The sequence below is a fragment of the Zootoca vivipara genome, chromosome 10, assembly GCF_963506605.1.
Source record: "Zootoca vivipara chromosome 10, rZooViv1.1, whole genome shotgun sequence".
In the NCBI taxonomy this organism is placed as follows: Eukaryota; Metazoa; Chordata; class Lepidosauria; order Squamata; family Lacertidae; genus Zootoca; species Zootoca vivipara.
Window position 1 is genome coordinate 40,819,101 of NC_083285.1, and position 18,733 is coordinate 40,837,833.

Sequence of the window (18,733 nt, forward strand, 5' to 3'; positions counted from 1 at the left end):
ATTCTTCCCTCCTCGCTTGAAGCATGTCCAAAACTTAAATCCAATTTTTTATCTTAAGAAATGGAACTTGATTCGTTCACGGAGACAGTGTCTAGGAGAGCCAGACTCTCTCAGGGGCTTTCCATCCAGTGCCCTCCAGCCCCTCCTTCCATCCGGATTTGGGGCTGGGTGTTGGGCATCCGCAGATGAGACTGCATCTTCCCCTACCCCCGGGAAGATTTTGGGAGGCAGATTACTCCCATCTCAGCCCCTAATTACCCCATGGGAGCCGGAGCGATGGAATTTCCAGCCATCTTTTGTAGCGCGCCAAGCGGACGTTAAATATGCTCACATATTAAGGGTTTTAAAAGGCAGCCATCTTGGCAGAAGACCTGGCATGAAATTCAGCCCACATGGCTCTTGCTAACTATAGAGAGTTTGTGATAATTTTATGAAACGGTATTTTGACTCAGATTTTGGGTTCAAAGTGATACATACAGGTAGTACAATATGGTAGAGAACCCTTCGATGGTTTGTCTCTTAAATATCACCTTTCTTGGCTTCTAAAATAGGATGGGGCTGTTACTTTCTGCCCTGTAACATTCCAGTTACCCACACAAACATAGGAAGAGGTGACCTTTGACCTCCCAACAGGAAGAGTCATGACTGGGATGATTCTCAAGTATATGAAGGTGTCCACAAACACAGTCAGAAGTAGAAAATGCCATCTGGTTTCTTGGTAAGGAAGTCAGTCAGGTTCAGACAGGCAGATCTCTATAAAAGCTTCATACATAATCTAGATGAACTTAGATATGGCTGTTACATTGCTGGGGTGGGGGAAAGCTGGCAAGAGTTGCACAAAGCTAGGAAATTTTATTTTATGGATTTTGCACTTAATAACAGCTATGGACATAAGCAGGTTAATGAATATTGCATATTATCCCTATTATAGAGGACAACCAAAGGAAATGAAATGCTAGTGTGCATTCTGAAACATTCATTCTATTGCATAAAAATTAAGGAACATTGAATGGATGGTTCAAAATGATGTGCCAAGAGCACTGGGGTTACGGAAATTGCAGGGGCAGCTTCTGCCAGCAGGAAGTTATACAACTGAGGTTTTCCAGTGTTACAGTGTGCATGTTTATGTGTGCAGCAATATTGTGCAAAGTGGCTGGTGTAATAATGTATGCAGAGCTCTGAATTCCTCTCAAAAGTGGAATCAGTTGCCTCTTTAGAATCCTGGTTCCTTTACTGAGCTCTGTGAAGAATTGTCAGACAATTAGATGCTGTTAGAGAATATTGTAGCAAAATAAATGCCGAATTGGTATCATCCTCTGCCTTTGGTAAAAGTGCAGTGGTGTTAGCTGCCATAGCTTATAAGTGTTAATTGGTTTTAGAGCTAACTGTTTCTACTGTGTTTGGTGTCAAGTAACTCTAGGCAAGTGCACTATATTTTTAAATAGTTAAACCAATGTAAATATATAGTAACCATTATGTGGACAATTATATATAAGTTTTATTCTTCAAGTGCAGTAGTAATAAGCCTCCTTTCAAAGAATACTGTAGTATAACACCAATATTTCTGGAAACCTTATAAGCATTGGTATTAAATGGACCTTAAAATTACAGACATGATATGAAATAGATACTTATGCTAAGCTGGGTACAGTGGAACCTCTACTTACGAATTTAATCCATTCCGAATGCACATTCGTAAGTAGAAACATTTGTAAGTCGAAACGATGTTTCCCATAGGAATGCACTGGAAACGGCTTAATTCGTTCCAGGGCCTTTAAAAAAGGCACTTTAAAGGCAAGCAGGAGGCCTGCGAGGGGCAGCGAGTGCGGGGCAGCAGGAGGCTGGCTGAGCGGCGGTGGCGGTGAGGGCCCGATCCGGCCATAGGGCCAGATCAGCAGGAAGCGTGGTCAGCGGGAGGCCGGCGGCAACGGTGGCAAGGGCCCTATCCAGCCCTATGTCAGGTGGTGCGGTCGGCGGGAGGCCGGTGGCGGCGGGGAGGGCCCGATCCCATGAGGTGCAGAAGGCCGGCCCTTGCAGCAGAGGAGGCGGCGGGGAGAGCGTGATCGCGCACACCGCAGCAGCAGCGGAGGCGGCAGCGGCCAATCACGGGACCGATCCCAAGGCCAGCCCTTGAGGCGGCGGGGAGAGCGCGATCGTGTGCACTGCAGGAGCGGAGGCGACCGATTGCGGGCCCGCTCCCCTGAGGCTGGCCCTTGCAGCGGCCGAGGCGGTGGGGAGAGAGCGATCGCGCGCACCGCAGGAGCAGAGACAGCCGATCGCGGGGCCAATCCCGAGGCCAGCCCTTGCGGCGGCGGAGGCAGCGGGGAGAGCGTGATTGTGCGCGCCGCGGTGGTGGCCGCCGATTGCGGGCCCACTCCCCTGAGGCCAGCCCTTAAGGCGGCGGGGAGAGCATGATCGTGTGCACTGCAGGAGCGGAGGCGGCCAATTGCGGGCCCGCTCCCCTGAGGCTGGCCCTTGCAGCGGCGGAGGTGGTGGGGAGAGAGCGACGGCGCGCGCCGCAGGAGCAGAGGCAGCCGATCGCGGGCCCGATCCCGCCTTTGCAGTGGCGGCGGGGAGAGCGCATTCGCGTGAGGCAAGCAGAAGGCCAGCAGAGCAGCTGCGGTGGCGAGCGCGGGGCAGCGTAAGTCGAATAAATTCGTAAGCGCATGGTCATTTCCCCCCTTCGTAAGTAGAAAAATTCATATGTAGAGTCATTCGGAAGTCGAGGTACCACTGTATATACAACTACAAATGCTTTTTAAAACTGAATACCATTCATCTGTTTGACCAGTGTTTTTGCATGACCATAGAAGAGCAATACAGTATAAGGCAAAGAAAATTAATGCTACTGGTGTATACTTGTTTGGAATAAGTGTAGATATACAAGGAGTGTTAACCTCTGCGTACATATTATATAGAGAAGAGCAGAAAAGAGCAACTGGGGTTGAAAACAGGAGGACAACTAACTGAATTTTCTAATAGACCTTTTTTGTCTATTCAAATGTAAGTCTGTCACAAGGAGATACCTGCCATGTGCTCAAATTCCAAGGCAGGCATGATACGTCTATAGTTTATGGGTATTGTCCCACCGAATCTGAATCTCCTAATTGCAGAATTTATTTTTCTTAATTGCAGAATTGTAGAAGCACTGGCCTTTTATACAAATTAAGATAACAGCTCATTTCCAAAAATTAAAATCCTTAAAAGTTAAACCCTTAAACTAATGTTATGCAGGTTACCTCTGTGCTAATTTGACATGGTATGGATTTCCTGACACATTTTCATATTTCCTGATTATTAGAATGTGACTTTTTTTTACTGTAGGTAGCAATGAATGTGTTACATTGCTTTTTACCTTATCTGAATGGTAGAAATAAAGATGTGTACTGCTGATTAGAATGCTTATCCACTTTTGCAAACACTATGTGATGACATGTCTCCACTAGCTTTAGCTTTTTGTTAATTGCAGACATTATGAATAAGAAACCACGACTAGCCTGGGAGCTGTACCTGAAGATGGAAACCTCAGGAGAGTCTTTCAGCCTTTTGCAACTAATTGCAAATGACTGCTACAAAGTGAGCCTCCCTCTATTCATTAGTTATTAGTATCAGTTATTAACCCCTTAGAGACTACTGGAATTTTTTATTGAACTGAATATTTTCCAGACCTTGGAAAGTTGGAACCTTTTGCCTGTAAAAGCATATACTTTACCACTGAGCAAATTCATTCCCTATATTAGTAGTGAATATAAAATTTTAATTCTAAGATTTAAGAAACAAGCACAACAGTGTTAATTGGGAAGCAGACTTCATTTACTGGCATGCTTCACTAGATATCTAAAATATTTCAAGCTAAAGCTAATAAAAGTTTCTTAACTTAGGCTTGTTCTTTTACTGCTGTTTTCAAAACTAGCATTATGATGAATACATAAACACAGCTAAATATAGAGTGTTTAGAATTGTTTGTGGAATTGGCAGATTATTTAGTTGGAGGCATTGTGCCCCTTTCTGTGTATGATTAAAGTGTTTATTTACAGTAGCATTTTAAAACAAGATGATTATCATAACTTGCCTATTGATAAAACTGGAGTGTGGCTAATTTCCCCAATTGGGATCAGAAAATTTCCACTGGCTCCTGTTATTTGTTCTTCTTATGAATGGCTGTATTATTTTATATTTCTGATGTAAGATTGCTGCCTTGAGCATATAACTTTTTTTCCTGTACAGATGGGCCAGTTTTACTATTCTGCAAAAGCCTTTGATGTTCTGGAAAGACTGGATCCTAACCCTGAATACTGGGAAGGCAAAAGGGGTGCTTGTGTGGGCATCTTCCAGATGATCATAGCTGGCAGAGAACCCAAGTACGTACATTTATTTTCTTTGTGCTACTTTGGGGTCAGTGCCCTGGATTCTTAGACTCTTCTAGCTCACTGTTAAATGTTTATGGCAGGGGTAGGGAACCTTTCTCACCTTGAGGGCCACATTCCTTCTGGGCAATCTTTTGGGGGGCTACGTGCTAGTGGTGCAAAAGTGAGCAGAACAAACGTAAAACTTACCTTTGTACAGGATGATAGTTTCTACACACACTTGCACACCCCTTTCTATCCTTCATTCAGACAAGCAAAATGTATTCAGGGAGCTCAAGGACACATCCCAGTCAGGCAAAAACACTTGGGGTGTGAAGCTGGGCCAGTTAGGGTTGTGACCTGCGTAGAGTTACAAGGGCCAGATAGGGAAGCCTAGATGGCCTCATTTTGCCCTTGGTTGGTTTATAGGAACAGAAGGATGAAGGCCCATCCCTTTTCAGTTAAAAAGTCCTAATAACTCATATATTGTGTATTGGGAGCCTCATCTGCTTTGCTTTAGTCCTGCTGTTGAAAAAACAACATCGATACAACTGAAATAAAAGGAGGAATTACCAAGAGATATAAGAAAGAAAAATGTGCAGTGAATAAACATTTTAAAGAAGGCTTAAACATTACACGTTCACCTCAATAAGGCCAATAAAAAGAGACACAGGGATAAGCAGTTTTCGTGCAATGGGACACATACTTTCCAAAGCAATTTGGATACAAAATTCACTAGAAATTTGTGGTATCCAACAGTGTTGCTCAGCTGATGGTAGGGCTTCTATCAGCAGAGCAGGGAGGGGAATAGTTTTCAGCCATTTCCCTCTACTGCCCAGAGTGCATTTAAGAAGCTGCAAGGAAGAAGGGGAATTGCTGAAAACTTCTTCACTCGCTGTTTTGCTGACAAAACTCTTACCATCTGCTGAGTGGCACTTTGCAATACAATCCTTTATCTTTCAGACTTGTCCTCATTTTTATTTACATCTTTGTCTTTTCTGTCTTCAGAGATACCCTAAGGGAGGTGTTACATCTCTTGAGGAGTACGGGTAACCCGCAGGTAGAGTACATAGTTCGTATAATGAAGAAGTGGGCCAAGGAAAACAGAGTGCCTCTGTAAACCAACATCACCAAAATAATAGAAGTAATTGCCATCTGTGATGTGCCTGACTGGAATATTTGTGGCATCTTCTAGCCTGATACCAGCATTATGCAGACTGTAACAATGCAAAATATTCAGAATAGATATTTATTTTTATATTGATAATTCTTTTTTAAATTTAAACTGTATGTATTGCATATATTTGTGGGGGGAAATATGTAACTTTAGTTACGCAACATCTCCCAAGTTCCATTTTATTTTGTACTACAATTGCTAGTTTTTAACTGTTCGTGCTATCTTCAATCCTCGGGTTGTTCCAGTTTTGTGTATTCAACAATGCACTGTGTTGGTACTGTACTGAGACTGTTCAAGAACTGGCCTGTGCTGCACATAGATGGACTCTAGTCTCACTGTATCACTTTTCAAAGCAAAATACAAAATTAACTCAATAATACTCAGCATTTCATATTAATACTCTTGAGGCTTGTTTCTACATTAACACTAAGCCAAATCATGGCTTCACTCTGGATATTGCAACAGCAAGACCAGAGGGAGGAGCAAAGGAGCTGTGATTTTCACTCCGGTTACATGCATTATTGTTCTTTCTCACTAAGTCATAGTTTGGTTTAGCGGGGTTTGTGATCCGGGCCCTGGTCATTACAAACAATATATTTCTGAATTGTAGCAAAACTCCAGCAAATGATAGGATGTCTTTGACTTCAGATGTACATTTAATTACCGAGGCCTCTTGGATATTGTGAGGCACCTTTTACAGAGAATAGCTGAATCATATGCTGTTCACTTCTTTATCTGGTTCCACAGGGAGGATTTGTCAATTGATTTAAGAAAGATTGTTAGCTCATGCTATCTACAATTAACATGCTAAACTGAAAGGTACCCACCTTTCCCTGCAAATGCTTGCAATTACCGTATTTTTCCATGTATAAGACTAGGTTGGGTTTTTTAAACCAAAAAATTAGGTTTAAAATTGCGGCTTGTCTTATACACGGGTAGTGCTGAGGGGTGTTTTCTTAATTTGGAGTCCCCCAAAATAGGAGGCATCTTATACATGGAGGTGCCTTATACATGGAAAAATATGGTAGTTTGAGGGATTAGGGGAGTTGCTTTCAGATTTTACTCCTGAAAACAAGATTGTGAAGAGACACGAAATAACATACATTGGGGAAAACCACAGTAAAATGTGCATTGCACACTTGTACAGTTTTTATGAATATAGTTCACAATCATTTTTATGCTTCTAACTTTTCAAAAAAATGTTTGTAATCTGCCCCAAATTTTAATTCTCGGGTAAAATCCCAAAGAAATAAATAAATGTAGAGAGTAACTCATTATGCATTTTTAAAGTACCTTATAAAAATAGAAATTTTGTTCTCTTGTGAATGTGACTAAATGAATACTGTATGGTATGTGTTGTTATGACTTAGTATTATGGATCTTAATTTAAATATAAAATATGCAAGGCACAGCTACAGGTAATATGTTGTTTGTGCTTTGCAAGTGTGACTCTGAAATAGGATACACAATTGAAAAGGGGTGGCTTGAGTAAATTTGTAATTGAGTAAATTTGCATCAAAGCCTGCTGGAAACAATCAAAATTGGCTTATCTGTCTCCATCTTTGGGTGAAACACACAGGCTGGTGAACAATGGGAATTAAGAGAAAACTAGGCAGTCCTGGCAAATTTGGAAACCAATTTTAGGTATAAATTAGTATTTTGTCTAGGAAAAGTCAGTAGAAGCCAAATTGGGTAGCTGAATTGTTGGAAAATTCAGAACAGACAAAAGGATGCACTTCTTCATATACAGTAACGGTAAAGGTTAGTTATGATGGGTGTGTAATATATCCAGTATTGCAGGTGGTATGTCTCTGGATACAGCAGGTGGGGAATGGGCTGTTAAATTCATATCCTGCTTTACAAACATCTGGTTTGCCATTGTAAGATGAGGCTTTGGTCTGATCAAGTGGGACTTTTATGTTACTTTAATGTGTGCTTTTCTTGGCCTGCCACCACCAAAATCTGTCAGCTCTTTGGGGACAGAATCGTTTTGGAGGTAGATCAGGATCCCAAACTCAGGGTTAGCCACATTTTTTTTCCATTCTAAAATATGGGGTGCCAAATACCATACTGTTTCTAGAGCTAGGAACAGCCCTGAGAATTTGGAGTTAATAAACTGCATTAAACTGGTCCTGGGAGGTTGCAGGTGAGTGATAAGCCCAAATTTCCACCTGCTCTTCTACCAGTCTCAACGGAAATTCAGTGAAGAAGTGAAAACACTGCAGTGGCATTGTTGCTGTGCAGAGATTGCTTAATTCAGGTAACACGGTTGTGGAAGATCTTCAAAGGTCTATTTCATCAGTACTTAAAACAGCTGCATCATAAAAGTTCATGTGCAAGTATTTTACCATATTCACATTTTTTATTCGTGAAGATTAGCATCTGGCAAAGAGCTGCTTTCCATAATCACCTCCTTATACACGAGTTACTAAGATCTGAACCGACCCCCATATGTATACGACTTTCTCATTGTAGTAGTTACGAAATGTAAAAGAGATGCTCTTATGTCAGAAATGGTCATGCGTGGTTGCATCCTCTCGGACATTGAGCTTGCTCCGTACTTCTGGGCCGTTTAAAATTCCAGTCGTGGGCGTGGCGGACGAGCTGAATCGCGGGGGGAAGAGAAGATGCCTGGGTAGCAGCCCACGTTCATTCAAAGCAAAGTTCGATTCCTGCCCCTTTAAGAATCTTACGGTAGAGCAGCGTGCATATTTCCAAGGCAACTATGGGCGGGGCTCGAGCGTCTTCAACGTGCGATCGCGGTGACGTACTGAAAACCTGAGCAATAACAACAGTGACGTGCGGCGGCGCGTCCGTGGCGGTCCCGCTTTTGCGCATGCGTGCCCTAGTGGCCTGCTTCTATTTACGTGGGGGGGCTCCAAGATGGCGGCGGTGTTAGCAGCGAGGAGAGCCTAGTGAGGAAGGGGGGGGGGAGGTACCCTGACCCGGTTAAGGGGAGGGAACGGGCGGAGGAGGAGCCGGAGTTGTGGGTGGTGAGGGAGGGTCACCGAACAGGTGGGAAGGGGGGGTGGGGGGGTTAGATGATGGCGGAGCCGCGCCGGGTGCCGTTAATTAGTCTGTCACCCGTAAGGCGACGAGAAGGCGAGACTCCGGTGCTCGAGCGAGAGCCTGGAGGGGGTCGCGAGGCGGAGCAGCCATTGGTGTGTGAGGCCCTGAAACTGCCACAACAGCCGCAGCAACACCACCACCACCTCCACCACGATAGTGGCCGAGCAGAGCCTCCACCGCAGCCCTTCGAGTCCGGCAGCGGCTCCCGACTGGAGTTGCAGTCGGGGGTGTTACCGCGCGAGGTCAGCCGGCCTGAGCAGACACCGAAGCCGCTGCTGCCACCTCAGCGTGAGCCTCCAAGGCCAGAGCCGCCGCCGCCGCCTCCTTCGAACCAACCGTTGCAGCTCGAGAGCAACCGGCAAGAGTCGCCGCCGTCGCCCCCGCGTCAGACGGTGCGCCTGGAGTTGGTGCTGAAGGACCCCACCGAGGAGAGCTGTGTGGAGTTCAGCTATCCCGAGTTGCTGTTGTGTGGCGAGCCCCGGGTACGGGACCTGCTAACCAAATTCCTCCCTCTCCATCTTGACTCGTATTTATTACTCTTGTCCCTTAGCTTGAGCGCTGTGTGAACGAAACGAATGATGGGGAAATGAAAGCGCTTGCTGGGAAGATCCTATGAGGATATAATAGCTTAAACGCTGCTAGTTACCCTGTCGAATGATAGTGACCATGTAGGAACAAGCTTTTTTTGGTGTGTGACCCTTTGATCCAAATCGGAGTTTAAAGAAATCAATCAGTTGGCATATTGACCTGTGTGAGGCTCAAATACACTTTTATTGCCTGGGCAGCTCCCAGGGTGCATGCATTTTCTTTAATTTGTCTTCAGTTAATTCTTTTAGAAACATTCTTCACCTGCATTACATAAATTATCTGTTCTATTACCTGGTCTTTGTGAGCATTTCACCATGGGACTTATCCAGAATGTTCATTCAACCTTGCCACCTATGTGGTGCCAGGTCACAGTCATAGAATGGTAGAGTTCGAAGGGATCCTGAAGGTCATCTAGTTCAACCCCCTGCTATGCAGGAATCTTTTGCCCAATGTAGGGCTTGAACCCATGTTCCTGAAGAGTAAGAGTCTCAGACTGTACGGATTAAGCTATAAGAGGCTGCCCGACATGAACTGCATGGCTGTGCCAGGGTACCATAGTCTCTGTAGGAAGAGTGGTGATCATGTACAAAACTGAACCCAGTATAGGTTCTTGTACTTCAAACTGTACACAGATCAGGAAGTTCCCTTGTTATAGCCCCATAGAATGGCTCAAATTTGTGAGAGTAACCTAATTTGTTAAAACTAGTTGTAAACAGCTAAAGTGGCTAAGGAGAAAGGAAGTCAGTATATATTAAGGCTAATTACTTGGTTGTAACTATTAAATATATTGGTGTAAGTCAGTTATAACATTTTAAAACACCTTGCTTTAGACTTCAGAGTGGTGTTGCTTAGATATCAGATTTACTCTTACAATTCTGTAGGAGGCTGATAGCATTGAGGGTTAGTGTACTTGTTCTTGCAAGAAAGGGTGACAGAATTTTCAGCTTTGCATAAAAAATTGAACTACAGTCACATTTGACTGTTGTGAAATAGACTGGTATATTCTGACTCATTTGCTTTGTAATGTAGAGAAACTTGTCTAAGGAAAATATTTCAGAATAGCTAGTGGAAATACAGTAGTAATCGTAAAGTTCCAACTAAAATTGACAGGGCTACTAGGCTGAATTACCTACATGAGTTCCACAAAATTATCTACTTACTTTTGTCTGGAATTCTCAAAGCATTGATGCTAGATAAAACGCTGCCATGACCAGTCCATTGTACGGAATGGTAGCATTTCTTCTTCCTAAACAGAGACTAATTACAGTTAATCACTGGTTATACTGCTGGTAATTTGTCCATATGAAGCTGTTCTCTTCTCTGCATTTGGTTTGGTGTCCAGTGCAGATTTGGGTTCTTTAAATGGCTCATTATGGTTCCTTCTCTAAGACTTAGAGTGGAATATTTTAACTGCCACTTGATAGCATTTTGGAGACAGTGAATGTTGAGTTCTACAAGTGGTGTTGCAGCCTTATCTACAGAAATGCAGGGTTTGTGCAGTTCTGAGAAATGGATAAAAGCTGTGGATAATTCACAATCCTTTACTGAGGAACATCTGATAGTTAGTTGAGACATTTCTTTGGGCCACATTTTCTTCACTCACAGGAAGGTCTACCTATATGAGTGATGTAATTTATAATCCCGGATTTATGGATTGGTCTTGAGTGGCAAATTAATTAACAATGCAGAGTGTTAAGAACCTGGGTTGTGTTATGTTGGTTGCAGGAATCTTTCTAGGAGTGAAGAAAATGGATCCTAATTCAAGATTAAATTGTGTTTAGGATGTGTTGCTAAACATCTGAGCTGTAGTACCTTCAGCTCACTAGTTGACCACTGAGAATGCTCGCACAGGCAGCTGCTATCAAGATTAGCCTATGTTTGTATTCCATCACTAGAAATAATTTGACACTTTTTGTGTTCTCTTTTACAATCTGGTCCTCTTTTTATGGATCCCAAGGGTGGCATTGTGCAGTTTTACCAAGTATACCCCTCTTAACGTTATGGAATATAATCTTATGTGGTCTGAGGAGTAATTTTATATCCATTTGCCCTTTGCTTTTCTGCTTTTTCACTTGCTGTAGTTTATTCTTCTTTGTAGGCCTGCATACTTGGAGTATTGCAAATTATCATTGAGTGTTTCGTTAAAAAAAATATGTCTATAATCTGAAATCTTCTCATACAAAGCACATTAAATGGAAATGCCCAGGCAATGTATAACATATTTTTACCTGAGTGCTTTGCCCAAAGCTGACTGAAGGTTGTGATTTTAATTTTTTAAAGATATAATATAAAATGGTGCAGACAATTGTTGTTCTTGGAGGCAGATGCAGGAATGCCCATGAATGATTTTACAGACCACATGTGGGATCACTGGCCATATGCGAATAGCAGATCTCTGCTCATTGTAAAACAATATTGAATATGTAGAGAGATTAATGAAACAAAGGAAATAAAACTAGCTGAATTACAAAGGAATTGTTTAAGCACAGCCTTATATTCCTAAATGTTGTTGACTTTTGTGCCGCTGGGTCCACCTATGCCTTTCCTTTTCCACAGTAGTGGGAAGGCAAAGCAAGAGAACACTTGTGGAACATTGTGAAATGCCCTGCATAGTATTTAATTGTTTATCATGACATCTGAACTGGACCATTATGTGCTACGTTTGGTCATGTTAGAAGCGTGTCATGTAGCAAACTATAGGGATTTGGTCACTCACTATGGTTGTGGTCCAACACCCTTATCTGCTAAACCACACCAGTGCCATACCGTGTTTCTCCTAAAATAAGACACGTCTTATATTTATTTTTCCTCCCAAAAAACACACCACGGCTTATTTTCAGGGGATGTCTTTTTTTTTTTTTGGTGTCTTTGCGGAGGGGGGAGAGACGGAGCGAGGCGAAACGGTGTGTGTGTGTGTGCAGAGCACAGACTGCCCACCTCGTGGGGGTAACCTCCTGCTGCTGCACCTGGGTAAGGAAAAGGGGACTTCTCCCTCGCGCGCACGCACACACAAGAGCACCAGAAGAGTGCTCTTCGCGCTGCACTGTGCTCCCCGAAGCGGCAGCGCGAAGAGCCCGGTGAGAGGCAGCTGCGGCTGCAGGTGAAGCCCGGGATCTGCGTGGGCGACTGGGGGTGAACGCACTGAGCGCTGCGGCGGTAGCGAAGAGGCGCCCGATCAGCTGAGAAGCGGGCTGATCGGGCGCCTCTTCGCCACCGCCGCAGCGCTCAGTGTGTTCGCCCCCAGTCGCCCACGCAGATCCCGGGCTTCACCTGCAGCCGCAGCTGCCTCTCACCAGGCTCTTCGTGCTGCGCTGCGCTCCCCGAAGCGGCTCCCACCCCCGGCTTATTTTCGGGGGATGTCTTATATTTATTCTACTAATTAAAAGCCTGGCATGGCTTATTTTTGAGGACCGTCTTATTTTAGGAGAAACACGGTATGTCTGAAAGCATAGCCTTAAGAACACAGGACGACCCTGTCTGGATCAAACCAACGTACTGTTCCTGCAGTGGCCAATCAGATGCCTATGGGAATCACACAGGCAGGTCATGACTGCAACAGCCCTCTTCACTCATTTCTCCTAGCAACTCGCATTCAGAGGCATGCTGCCTCTGCGGCTGGAGGTAATACATAGTGATCATAACAATTAAGCATTGATAGCTATATCCAATTTGAATGTGTCTAATCCCCTTTTAAAGTCATCCAAGCTAGAGACCATTCTATATACAGGTAGGTAGCCATGTTGATCTGACGTAGTCGAAACAAAATAAAAAAATTCCTTCCAGCAGCACCTTAGAGACCAACTAAGTTTGTCATTGGTATGAGCTTTCGTGTGCATGCACACTTCTTCAGATACCAATGGGAACTATAGGGAATTCTATAGTTAAACTGTGTGCTATGCTTCCTTTTGTCTCTTCTGACTCTCACACCATTCAACTTCATTAGATGATCCTGGGTAGTTGCATTTTATGAGAGGGACAAAAACCTCTCCCTGTCTCCTTTCTTCACACAGTGCATAATCTTGTATGCCCATACCCACCGTTTTTTCCCCTAAGCTACAAAGCCCCTTTTTGTATCTTTTCTTTAAAGTAGGATTGCTCTAGCCCCTTGGTTGCCTTTTTTCTGTGTCTTTTCCAACTCTACAATATTCTTTTAGAGGTGTTGTGACTAGAGCAGCACACAATATTCCAAAGGTGGTTGCACCATAAAATTGTGAAAGGGCATTATGATATTGGCAGTTTTATTTTCATTACCTTTCCTAATGATTCCCAACATGAAATTTACCTTTTAAAAAAAATCAGTGTGGATACCCAGCCCACAGTCCATTCAGTTGAGTGGTTCCCTTGAATGCATCTAGCCCTGACCATGCTGCAAGGACAGTAAAGTTTATTGACCTTTAATCTTTAAAAATCCATCTGAAATTGATTAGTCTTTTATAGTTGCTTCCTAGATTCTACTGACTATCACAGAGAGCATTTTAGTTTGTAAATAACTTTGACTCACACACTTTCCCTGCAGCTGCTCTCTTAGAAATATGATCAGGTATAATAACTTGGGGAATGTAGTTTTCAATCATTCAACGTGTGATGAAACTGAATAAAACCTACAAACTCTCAGGAATTTGTGAATACAGGGAGTAAAGGGACTTCTCATAGTTTTGTTTTGAAAGCTAACATACTTTCTATCTCTACTTAGAATAATGTAGCCTGAATGAGCAAGCTATGACATGAATTAGGGATGTGGGTGGTGCTGTGGTCTAAACCACTGAGCCTAGGGCTTGCCGATTGGAAGGTCGGTGGTGCTTCGAATCCCTGCAACTGGGTGAGTTCCCGTTGCTTGGTTCCAGCTCCTGCCAACCTAGCAGTTCGAAAGCACTTCAAAGTGCAAGTAGATAAATAGGTACCGCTCCAGTGGAAAGGTAAACAGCGTTTCCGTGCACTGCTCTGGTTTTGCCAGAAGCGGCTTAGTTATGCTGTCCACATGACCTGGAAAAACTGTTGGCAGACAAACGGCGGCTCCCTCGGCCAGTAAAGCGAGTTGAGCGCCGCAACCCCAGAGTCATTCGCGACTGGACTTAATTGTCAGGGGTCCTTTACCTTTTTTATGACATGAATTCTCTGCAAATTCTCAGTTACCAATATTGATATTTTACATTCAAATGAGAATCCTAAGTATGTATGAGTTGGATGTCGAATGTTGTTGTTAGTCGCTTTATGAAAACAATAATAATAATAATTCATAAGTTGATACCATCTCACCCGGGAAAAGACCTTTCAGAAAGCTTTCTCTAAAATGCAAGTTCTAATCACAAGGCCCTTTATCCTACTTTTGCAATATAACGTATTCTCATTTATAAGAACTTGATTTAAAATTAACACTTGGGGAAAAACCAAAACCTGTCATCTTTAGAATAATAGTCTCTGTAGCCCAGCTTTTATGATATTGGATCAGAAAGTAATTATCACTGGCTTTTGGAAAACAATGTGCGCCTGGGGTGCTGTGCACAGCCTCCATGGCACTGCCATGGAGGAAGAGCAGGGACTTGCATTCTTTCTGTGTGTCTCTTGCCAATAGATGCAGTATTTAGAAATAACATTTGGGAAGCCAGCAGGCATGTTTAAGGTGACTCTGGTTAAGTGTGTGTGTACTGCAGCAGATGCCCAGTTGTTGCATTTGTTGTGGGTACCAGTTGCTTTACACACAGTAGTCCATAACCAATGTCTTTTTACCAATGTGGCATTTCTGTCAAGCAATCTCTTATTTGAATTACAGCCTGCCTTTGTAATGAAATAACATAAGGGGGCTTACAAAAATATTAATACACTAAAGATAAAATACAGAATTACAGTGGTGCCTCGCTAGACGAATTTAATTCGTTCCACGGGTCTTTTCTTATAATGAAAAATTCGTCTAGCGAATCCCATAGGAATGCATTGAATTTTTTTTTGCCCATAGGAACGCATTAATTGAATTTCAATGCATTCCTATGGGAAACCGTGATTCGCTAGACGAATTTTTCATAAAACGAATTCGTCTAGCGAGGCAACCTCCACTCGGAAAATCCTTTCGTTAAGCGGAAATTTCTTTAAGCGAGGCACCACTGTAAAACTCACAGCAATTTTACCACTGCTTCCACCTAAACTTTAAGGTCATGTAATGTGAACCCAACCTACGTATCTCTACCCCATGATGTGGGTAAAGTTTTGCACATGTGGTAAATTGTGTGGTACAGCAAAGGAACACAAGCTGCTACCTGACTGCAGCAATGCCCTGTCTTTGAATCAACATTTTCATGCTCTGTGTGTGTATTCTTTGAAAACTTGAGTGCACATCTTTCTTTCTTAAAAAATATTTTTATGCTTTATTGGTTGAAAACTTTATAACAGAAATATGCAATAGATGTTATAGGTAAAATAAGAAATACAAAATAAACAATTATTCATTCTTTAACTAATACTTGCTTTGTACTGTACATCCATTTGTGATTAGATTTGACAAGACCTCCGGTCTTCCCCTTGCATTCCCGAATTAAGTTCCTTAAATACACGCTTAAAATTTTATTTTATAAAATTATCCTACTTACACACTGAAGCTCAATCAAGACCTGCCAACAGATTGATCTTTTGACAGTGTTCTTTTACATATACTCTGTATATATCCCACTCTCTGATAATTTTTTCTTTCTTAAATACTAAAATATGACAAAGATAATTCTCCACAACTGGGCTTTTCAAGTGGCACAGTACCAACCCCACATATATTATGGGAGGATATATTACATTGTTGGCACATTATTGTTAGCAGGCAAAGGTCTGTAGATCTTGGTGCTTGGATTGGTTATATATAAAATGAGAGTGCCAGAATTTTACAACAGTATAATTCCTTAGCTCAGTCCTACAGCGAATTGTCACTTCGTCCCTACTGTAAAGGTAAAGGGACCCCTGACCATTAGGTCCAGTCGTGACCGACTCTGGGGTTGCGGTGCTCATCTCTCGTTATTGGCCAAGGGAGCCGGCGTACAGCTTCCAGGTCATGTGGCCAGCATGACAAAGCTGTTTCTGGCGAACCAGAGCAGCACACGGAAACGCCGTTTACCTTCCCGCTGTAGCAGTACCTGTTTATCTACTTGCATACCTACCATAAGCATGTGCAATTTGCAACTGCCCCCACCCAATTTCTTGTCCCTCCAACATCCATGACAATCCCACATGTCATTACTTTTCCAAATGCTTCTTGCTATCTCACTCTTCTATCTTATACAAAACATATTTCTAATTCTTTTTAAAAAAACACTGGGCATTTCTAGAAATGTTTCCCAAGTAGCCTTGTCAAATGGCCATCAAACCTGCTAGTGCATTTAGGTGCTACTTGTAAAGCTACTCATAATTGGGCTGGCTTGCACATAACACTAAGCCATAGTTTATGTGCACTGAGCTCCCCATTCCTCTCCTTTTCCCACATGGCGGGGTGGGGTGGGGAGTTCAGCATTTACTTCTACGTACCATGAATCCTGATTCATTGCATGTGAACTGGGGATCCTGGTTTGAAAGAAACACTTGAGTTGTAAAGCAAGCCATCTTCAAACCAGTGTCTTGTCTAACTAACCAGAATTTGTTTCAACTTTTGTTTCCTTTCCTCTTCAGCCTCTTCAACCACATATCACTAATCCTTAGAAATGTATGGAAGAATTATGTAAATTGTTTACATTTATAAACTGTATAGTTCAAAACAATGGATTATCTATTTTCAGGAGCTGATAGGTTTGCTGTTTCACCCTTATCTACCTTGGCTTGTAGAACAGTGTGTTTTTCATAATTTTAGATTGTTGCTGCTTTCCTGATTCTGAAGGGCTTCAAAACTCTAGAATACATGCTCTTGTTAAGTTAACAGTGACACATTGGTAAATTGGTTCTAGAAATATACCTTTTCTGAGGTTTTGTGATATGGCTTGTAGAAATTTCTATGAAATATAATTCTTCAGCCCAATTATTTGAGTTCTTTGTCTTCAAAGGATGGTGAAGCATCACCTTTTGCTGAAACTTGTGCCATGATAAATGCAAAAAGTTTTTATATTGTAGCTCTCTGATAGAAAAAGGATAAAAGTACAAGGCAAATGGGCCTTGTAGTGGGCTGGCTACAGATTTGTTATTTTGTAAGAACTATTCCCCCACCCCCCAATACTGGAAGCTGCGCTGCTATCAATAGTTTCCTGGTTTGGATGGAATGAGAAACTATGATTATTTAGAGGCATCCTGGTTTGCTCATGCTGCCACCCTGAGACCTTATGGTGAAGGGCGAGTAATAAATCTAATTATCATCATCATTCTGAAAGTAGATTCTGAAAGTAGGCAAAGCTGCCTTAGTTTGTTGAAGGTGAATTCTAACTTTAACCTTTATATGTATGTCAAGCAGACTAGGAAAAGTCACTGATTTACACTGATTGATTGACTAAGTGAATTTCATAAACAAAATGCTTGAATGTAGAAAAAAAGAAAATTGACAATGGAGCTTAATGAACAAATAAACAATAAAATTGCTGTTTTTCAGATATTTCATCTTATTGTCTTACCGGTATTTCATTGACAATGAAGTGGTCAAGTTATATCAGATGTAATAAAATGTATGGCTTTGTCTTAATTGCTGACAGCACTCCAACTTCTTTGGCATACATCATGCTTCTAAATATGTTAATTTGGGAAGGGCAGCTAATTATTCTGATGCCTTGATCTTATAGACACATACTTCAGAGCAACTCTTAATGATTCCATTGGAATTTACTTTAAAACAGGGGTGGCGTGCCCCCCCCTTTTTTGCCTGAGGGCCACATTCACTCTCATCCAGCTCTCTTGGGGGCCAAATGACAGCAGTGGATGTTGGGGCCTCACATTTTTTCATGCACACTATTGCATTCACATACTATGCTGATACACTTGCACACACACAGAGAGAAAGACAGGGGCACACCCACACATTTTACCACCTTTCTGCTTATCAAATAATCAATCTCATAACTGGGGAAGGCATGATATGTATCCCTGTCAAGGTGCTGAGCTTTGCCCACCATAGTGTGGAGCCTACTTTAATATTATTTTTCTTTTTGCTGCCACTGCTAAGACTGGTGGGATATTGGAGAGTAAAAAAAGATTTGGTTGGAGGTGCAAACTGTGGGTAACGCATCCCTTCTTTAAAGTTTCTAGTACTGGTGTGTTACAGTGTTAAACTGAAATTGTTGCAAAGGCTGCTTCCTCACCAAAGCTCCTTTCATACTGATTCTGTGGCGGCTTTACTCATTTGTATTGTGCATATATGAATTTAAACAATGACTGTGATTTCTGGGGTTTTCTCCTTAGATAAAATCTGCTTTTTCTGAAGATCCATTTAATGACGAAGAGCGTGAGAGGCATGAAGTGGAAATGCTGGCTAAGAAATTCGAAACAAAATACGTGAGTAAACAGATTTATTATGTTGCTCTAAATTTGGTTGTTCATATTTTATAGGTGTTCTTACTAAAGCCACTTGATACATTCTGAAGAATTCAGTTTTCTTAATTTCTCA

At 42.3% G+C, this 18,733-nt stretch overlaps 2 protein-coding genes across 4 annotated transcripts in view; both read left to right on the plus strand.

Moving 5' to 3' along the window:
• Window positions 1-6,945, plus strand: part of IFT56 (intraflagellar transport 56) — a 29,770-nt gene extending 22,825 nt beyond the window's left edge. For all 3 annotated transcript variants that reach the window (XM_035127022.2, XM_035127021.2, XM_035127023.2), the window contains 3 exons: window positions 3,470-3,576; window positions 4,228-4,361; window positions 5,355-6,945. In XM_035127022.2, coding sequence (XP_034982913.1) covers window positions 3,470-3,576; window positions 4,228-4,361; window positions 5,355-5,466 — 353 coding nt within the window. In that variant the 3' untranslated portion in view covers window positions 5,467-6,945. The remainder of the gene's footprint in view (window positions 1-3,469; window positions 3,577-4,227; window positions 4,362-5,354) is intronic.
• Window positions 6,946-8,532: 1,587 nt separating this feature from the next.
• UBN2 (ubinuclein 2) overlaps window positions 8,533-18,733 on the plus strand; it is a 51,040-nt gene continuing 40,839 nt past the window's right edge. Inside the window, exons 1-2 of the mRNA XM_035126928.2 lie at window positions 8,533-9,074; window positions 18,529-18,621. Of these exons, the coding sequence (XP_034982819.2) occupies window positions 8,565-9,074; window positions 18,529-18,621 (603 nt within the window). The 5' untranslated portion in view covers window positions 8,533-8,564. The remainder of the gene's footprint in view (window positions 9,075-18,528; window positions 18,622-18,733) is intronic.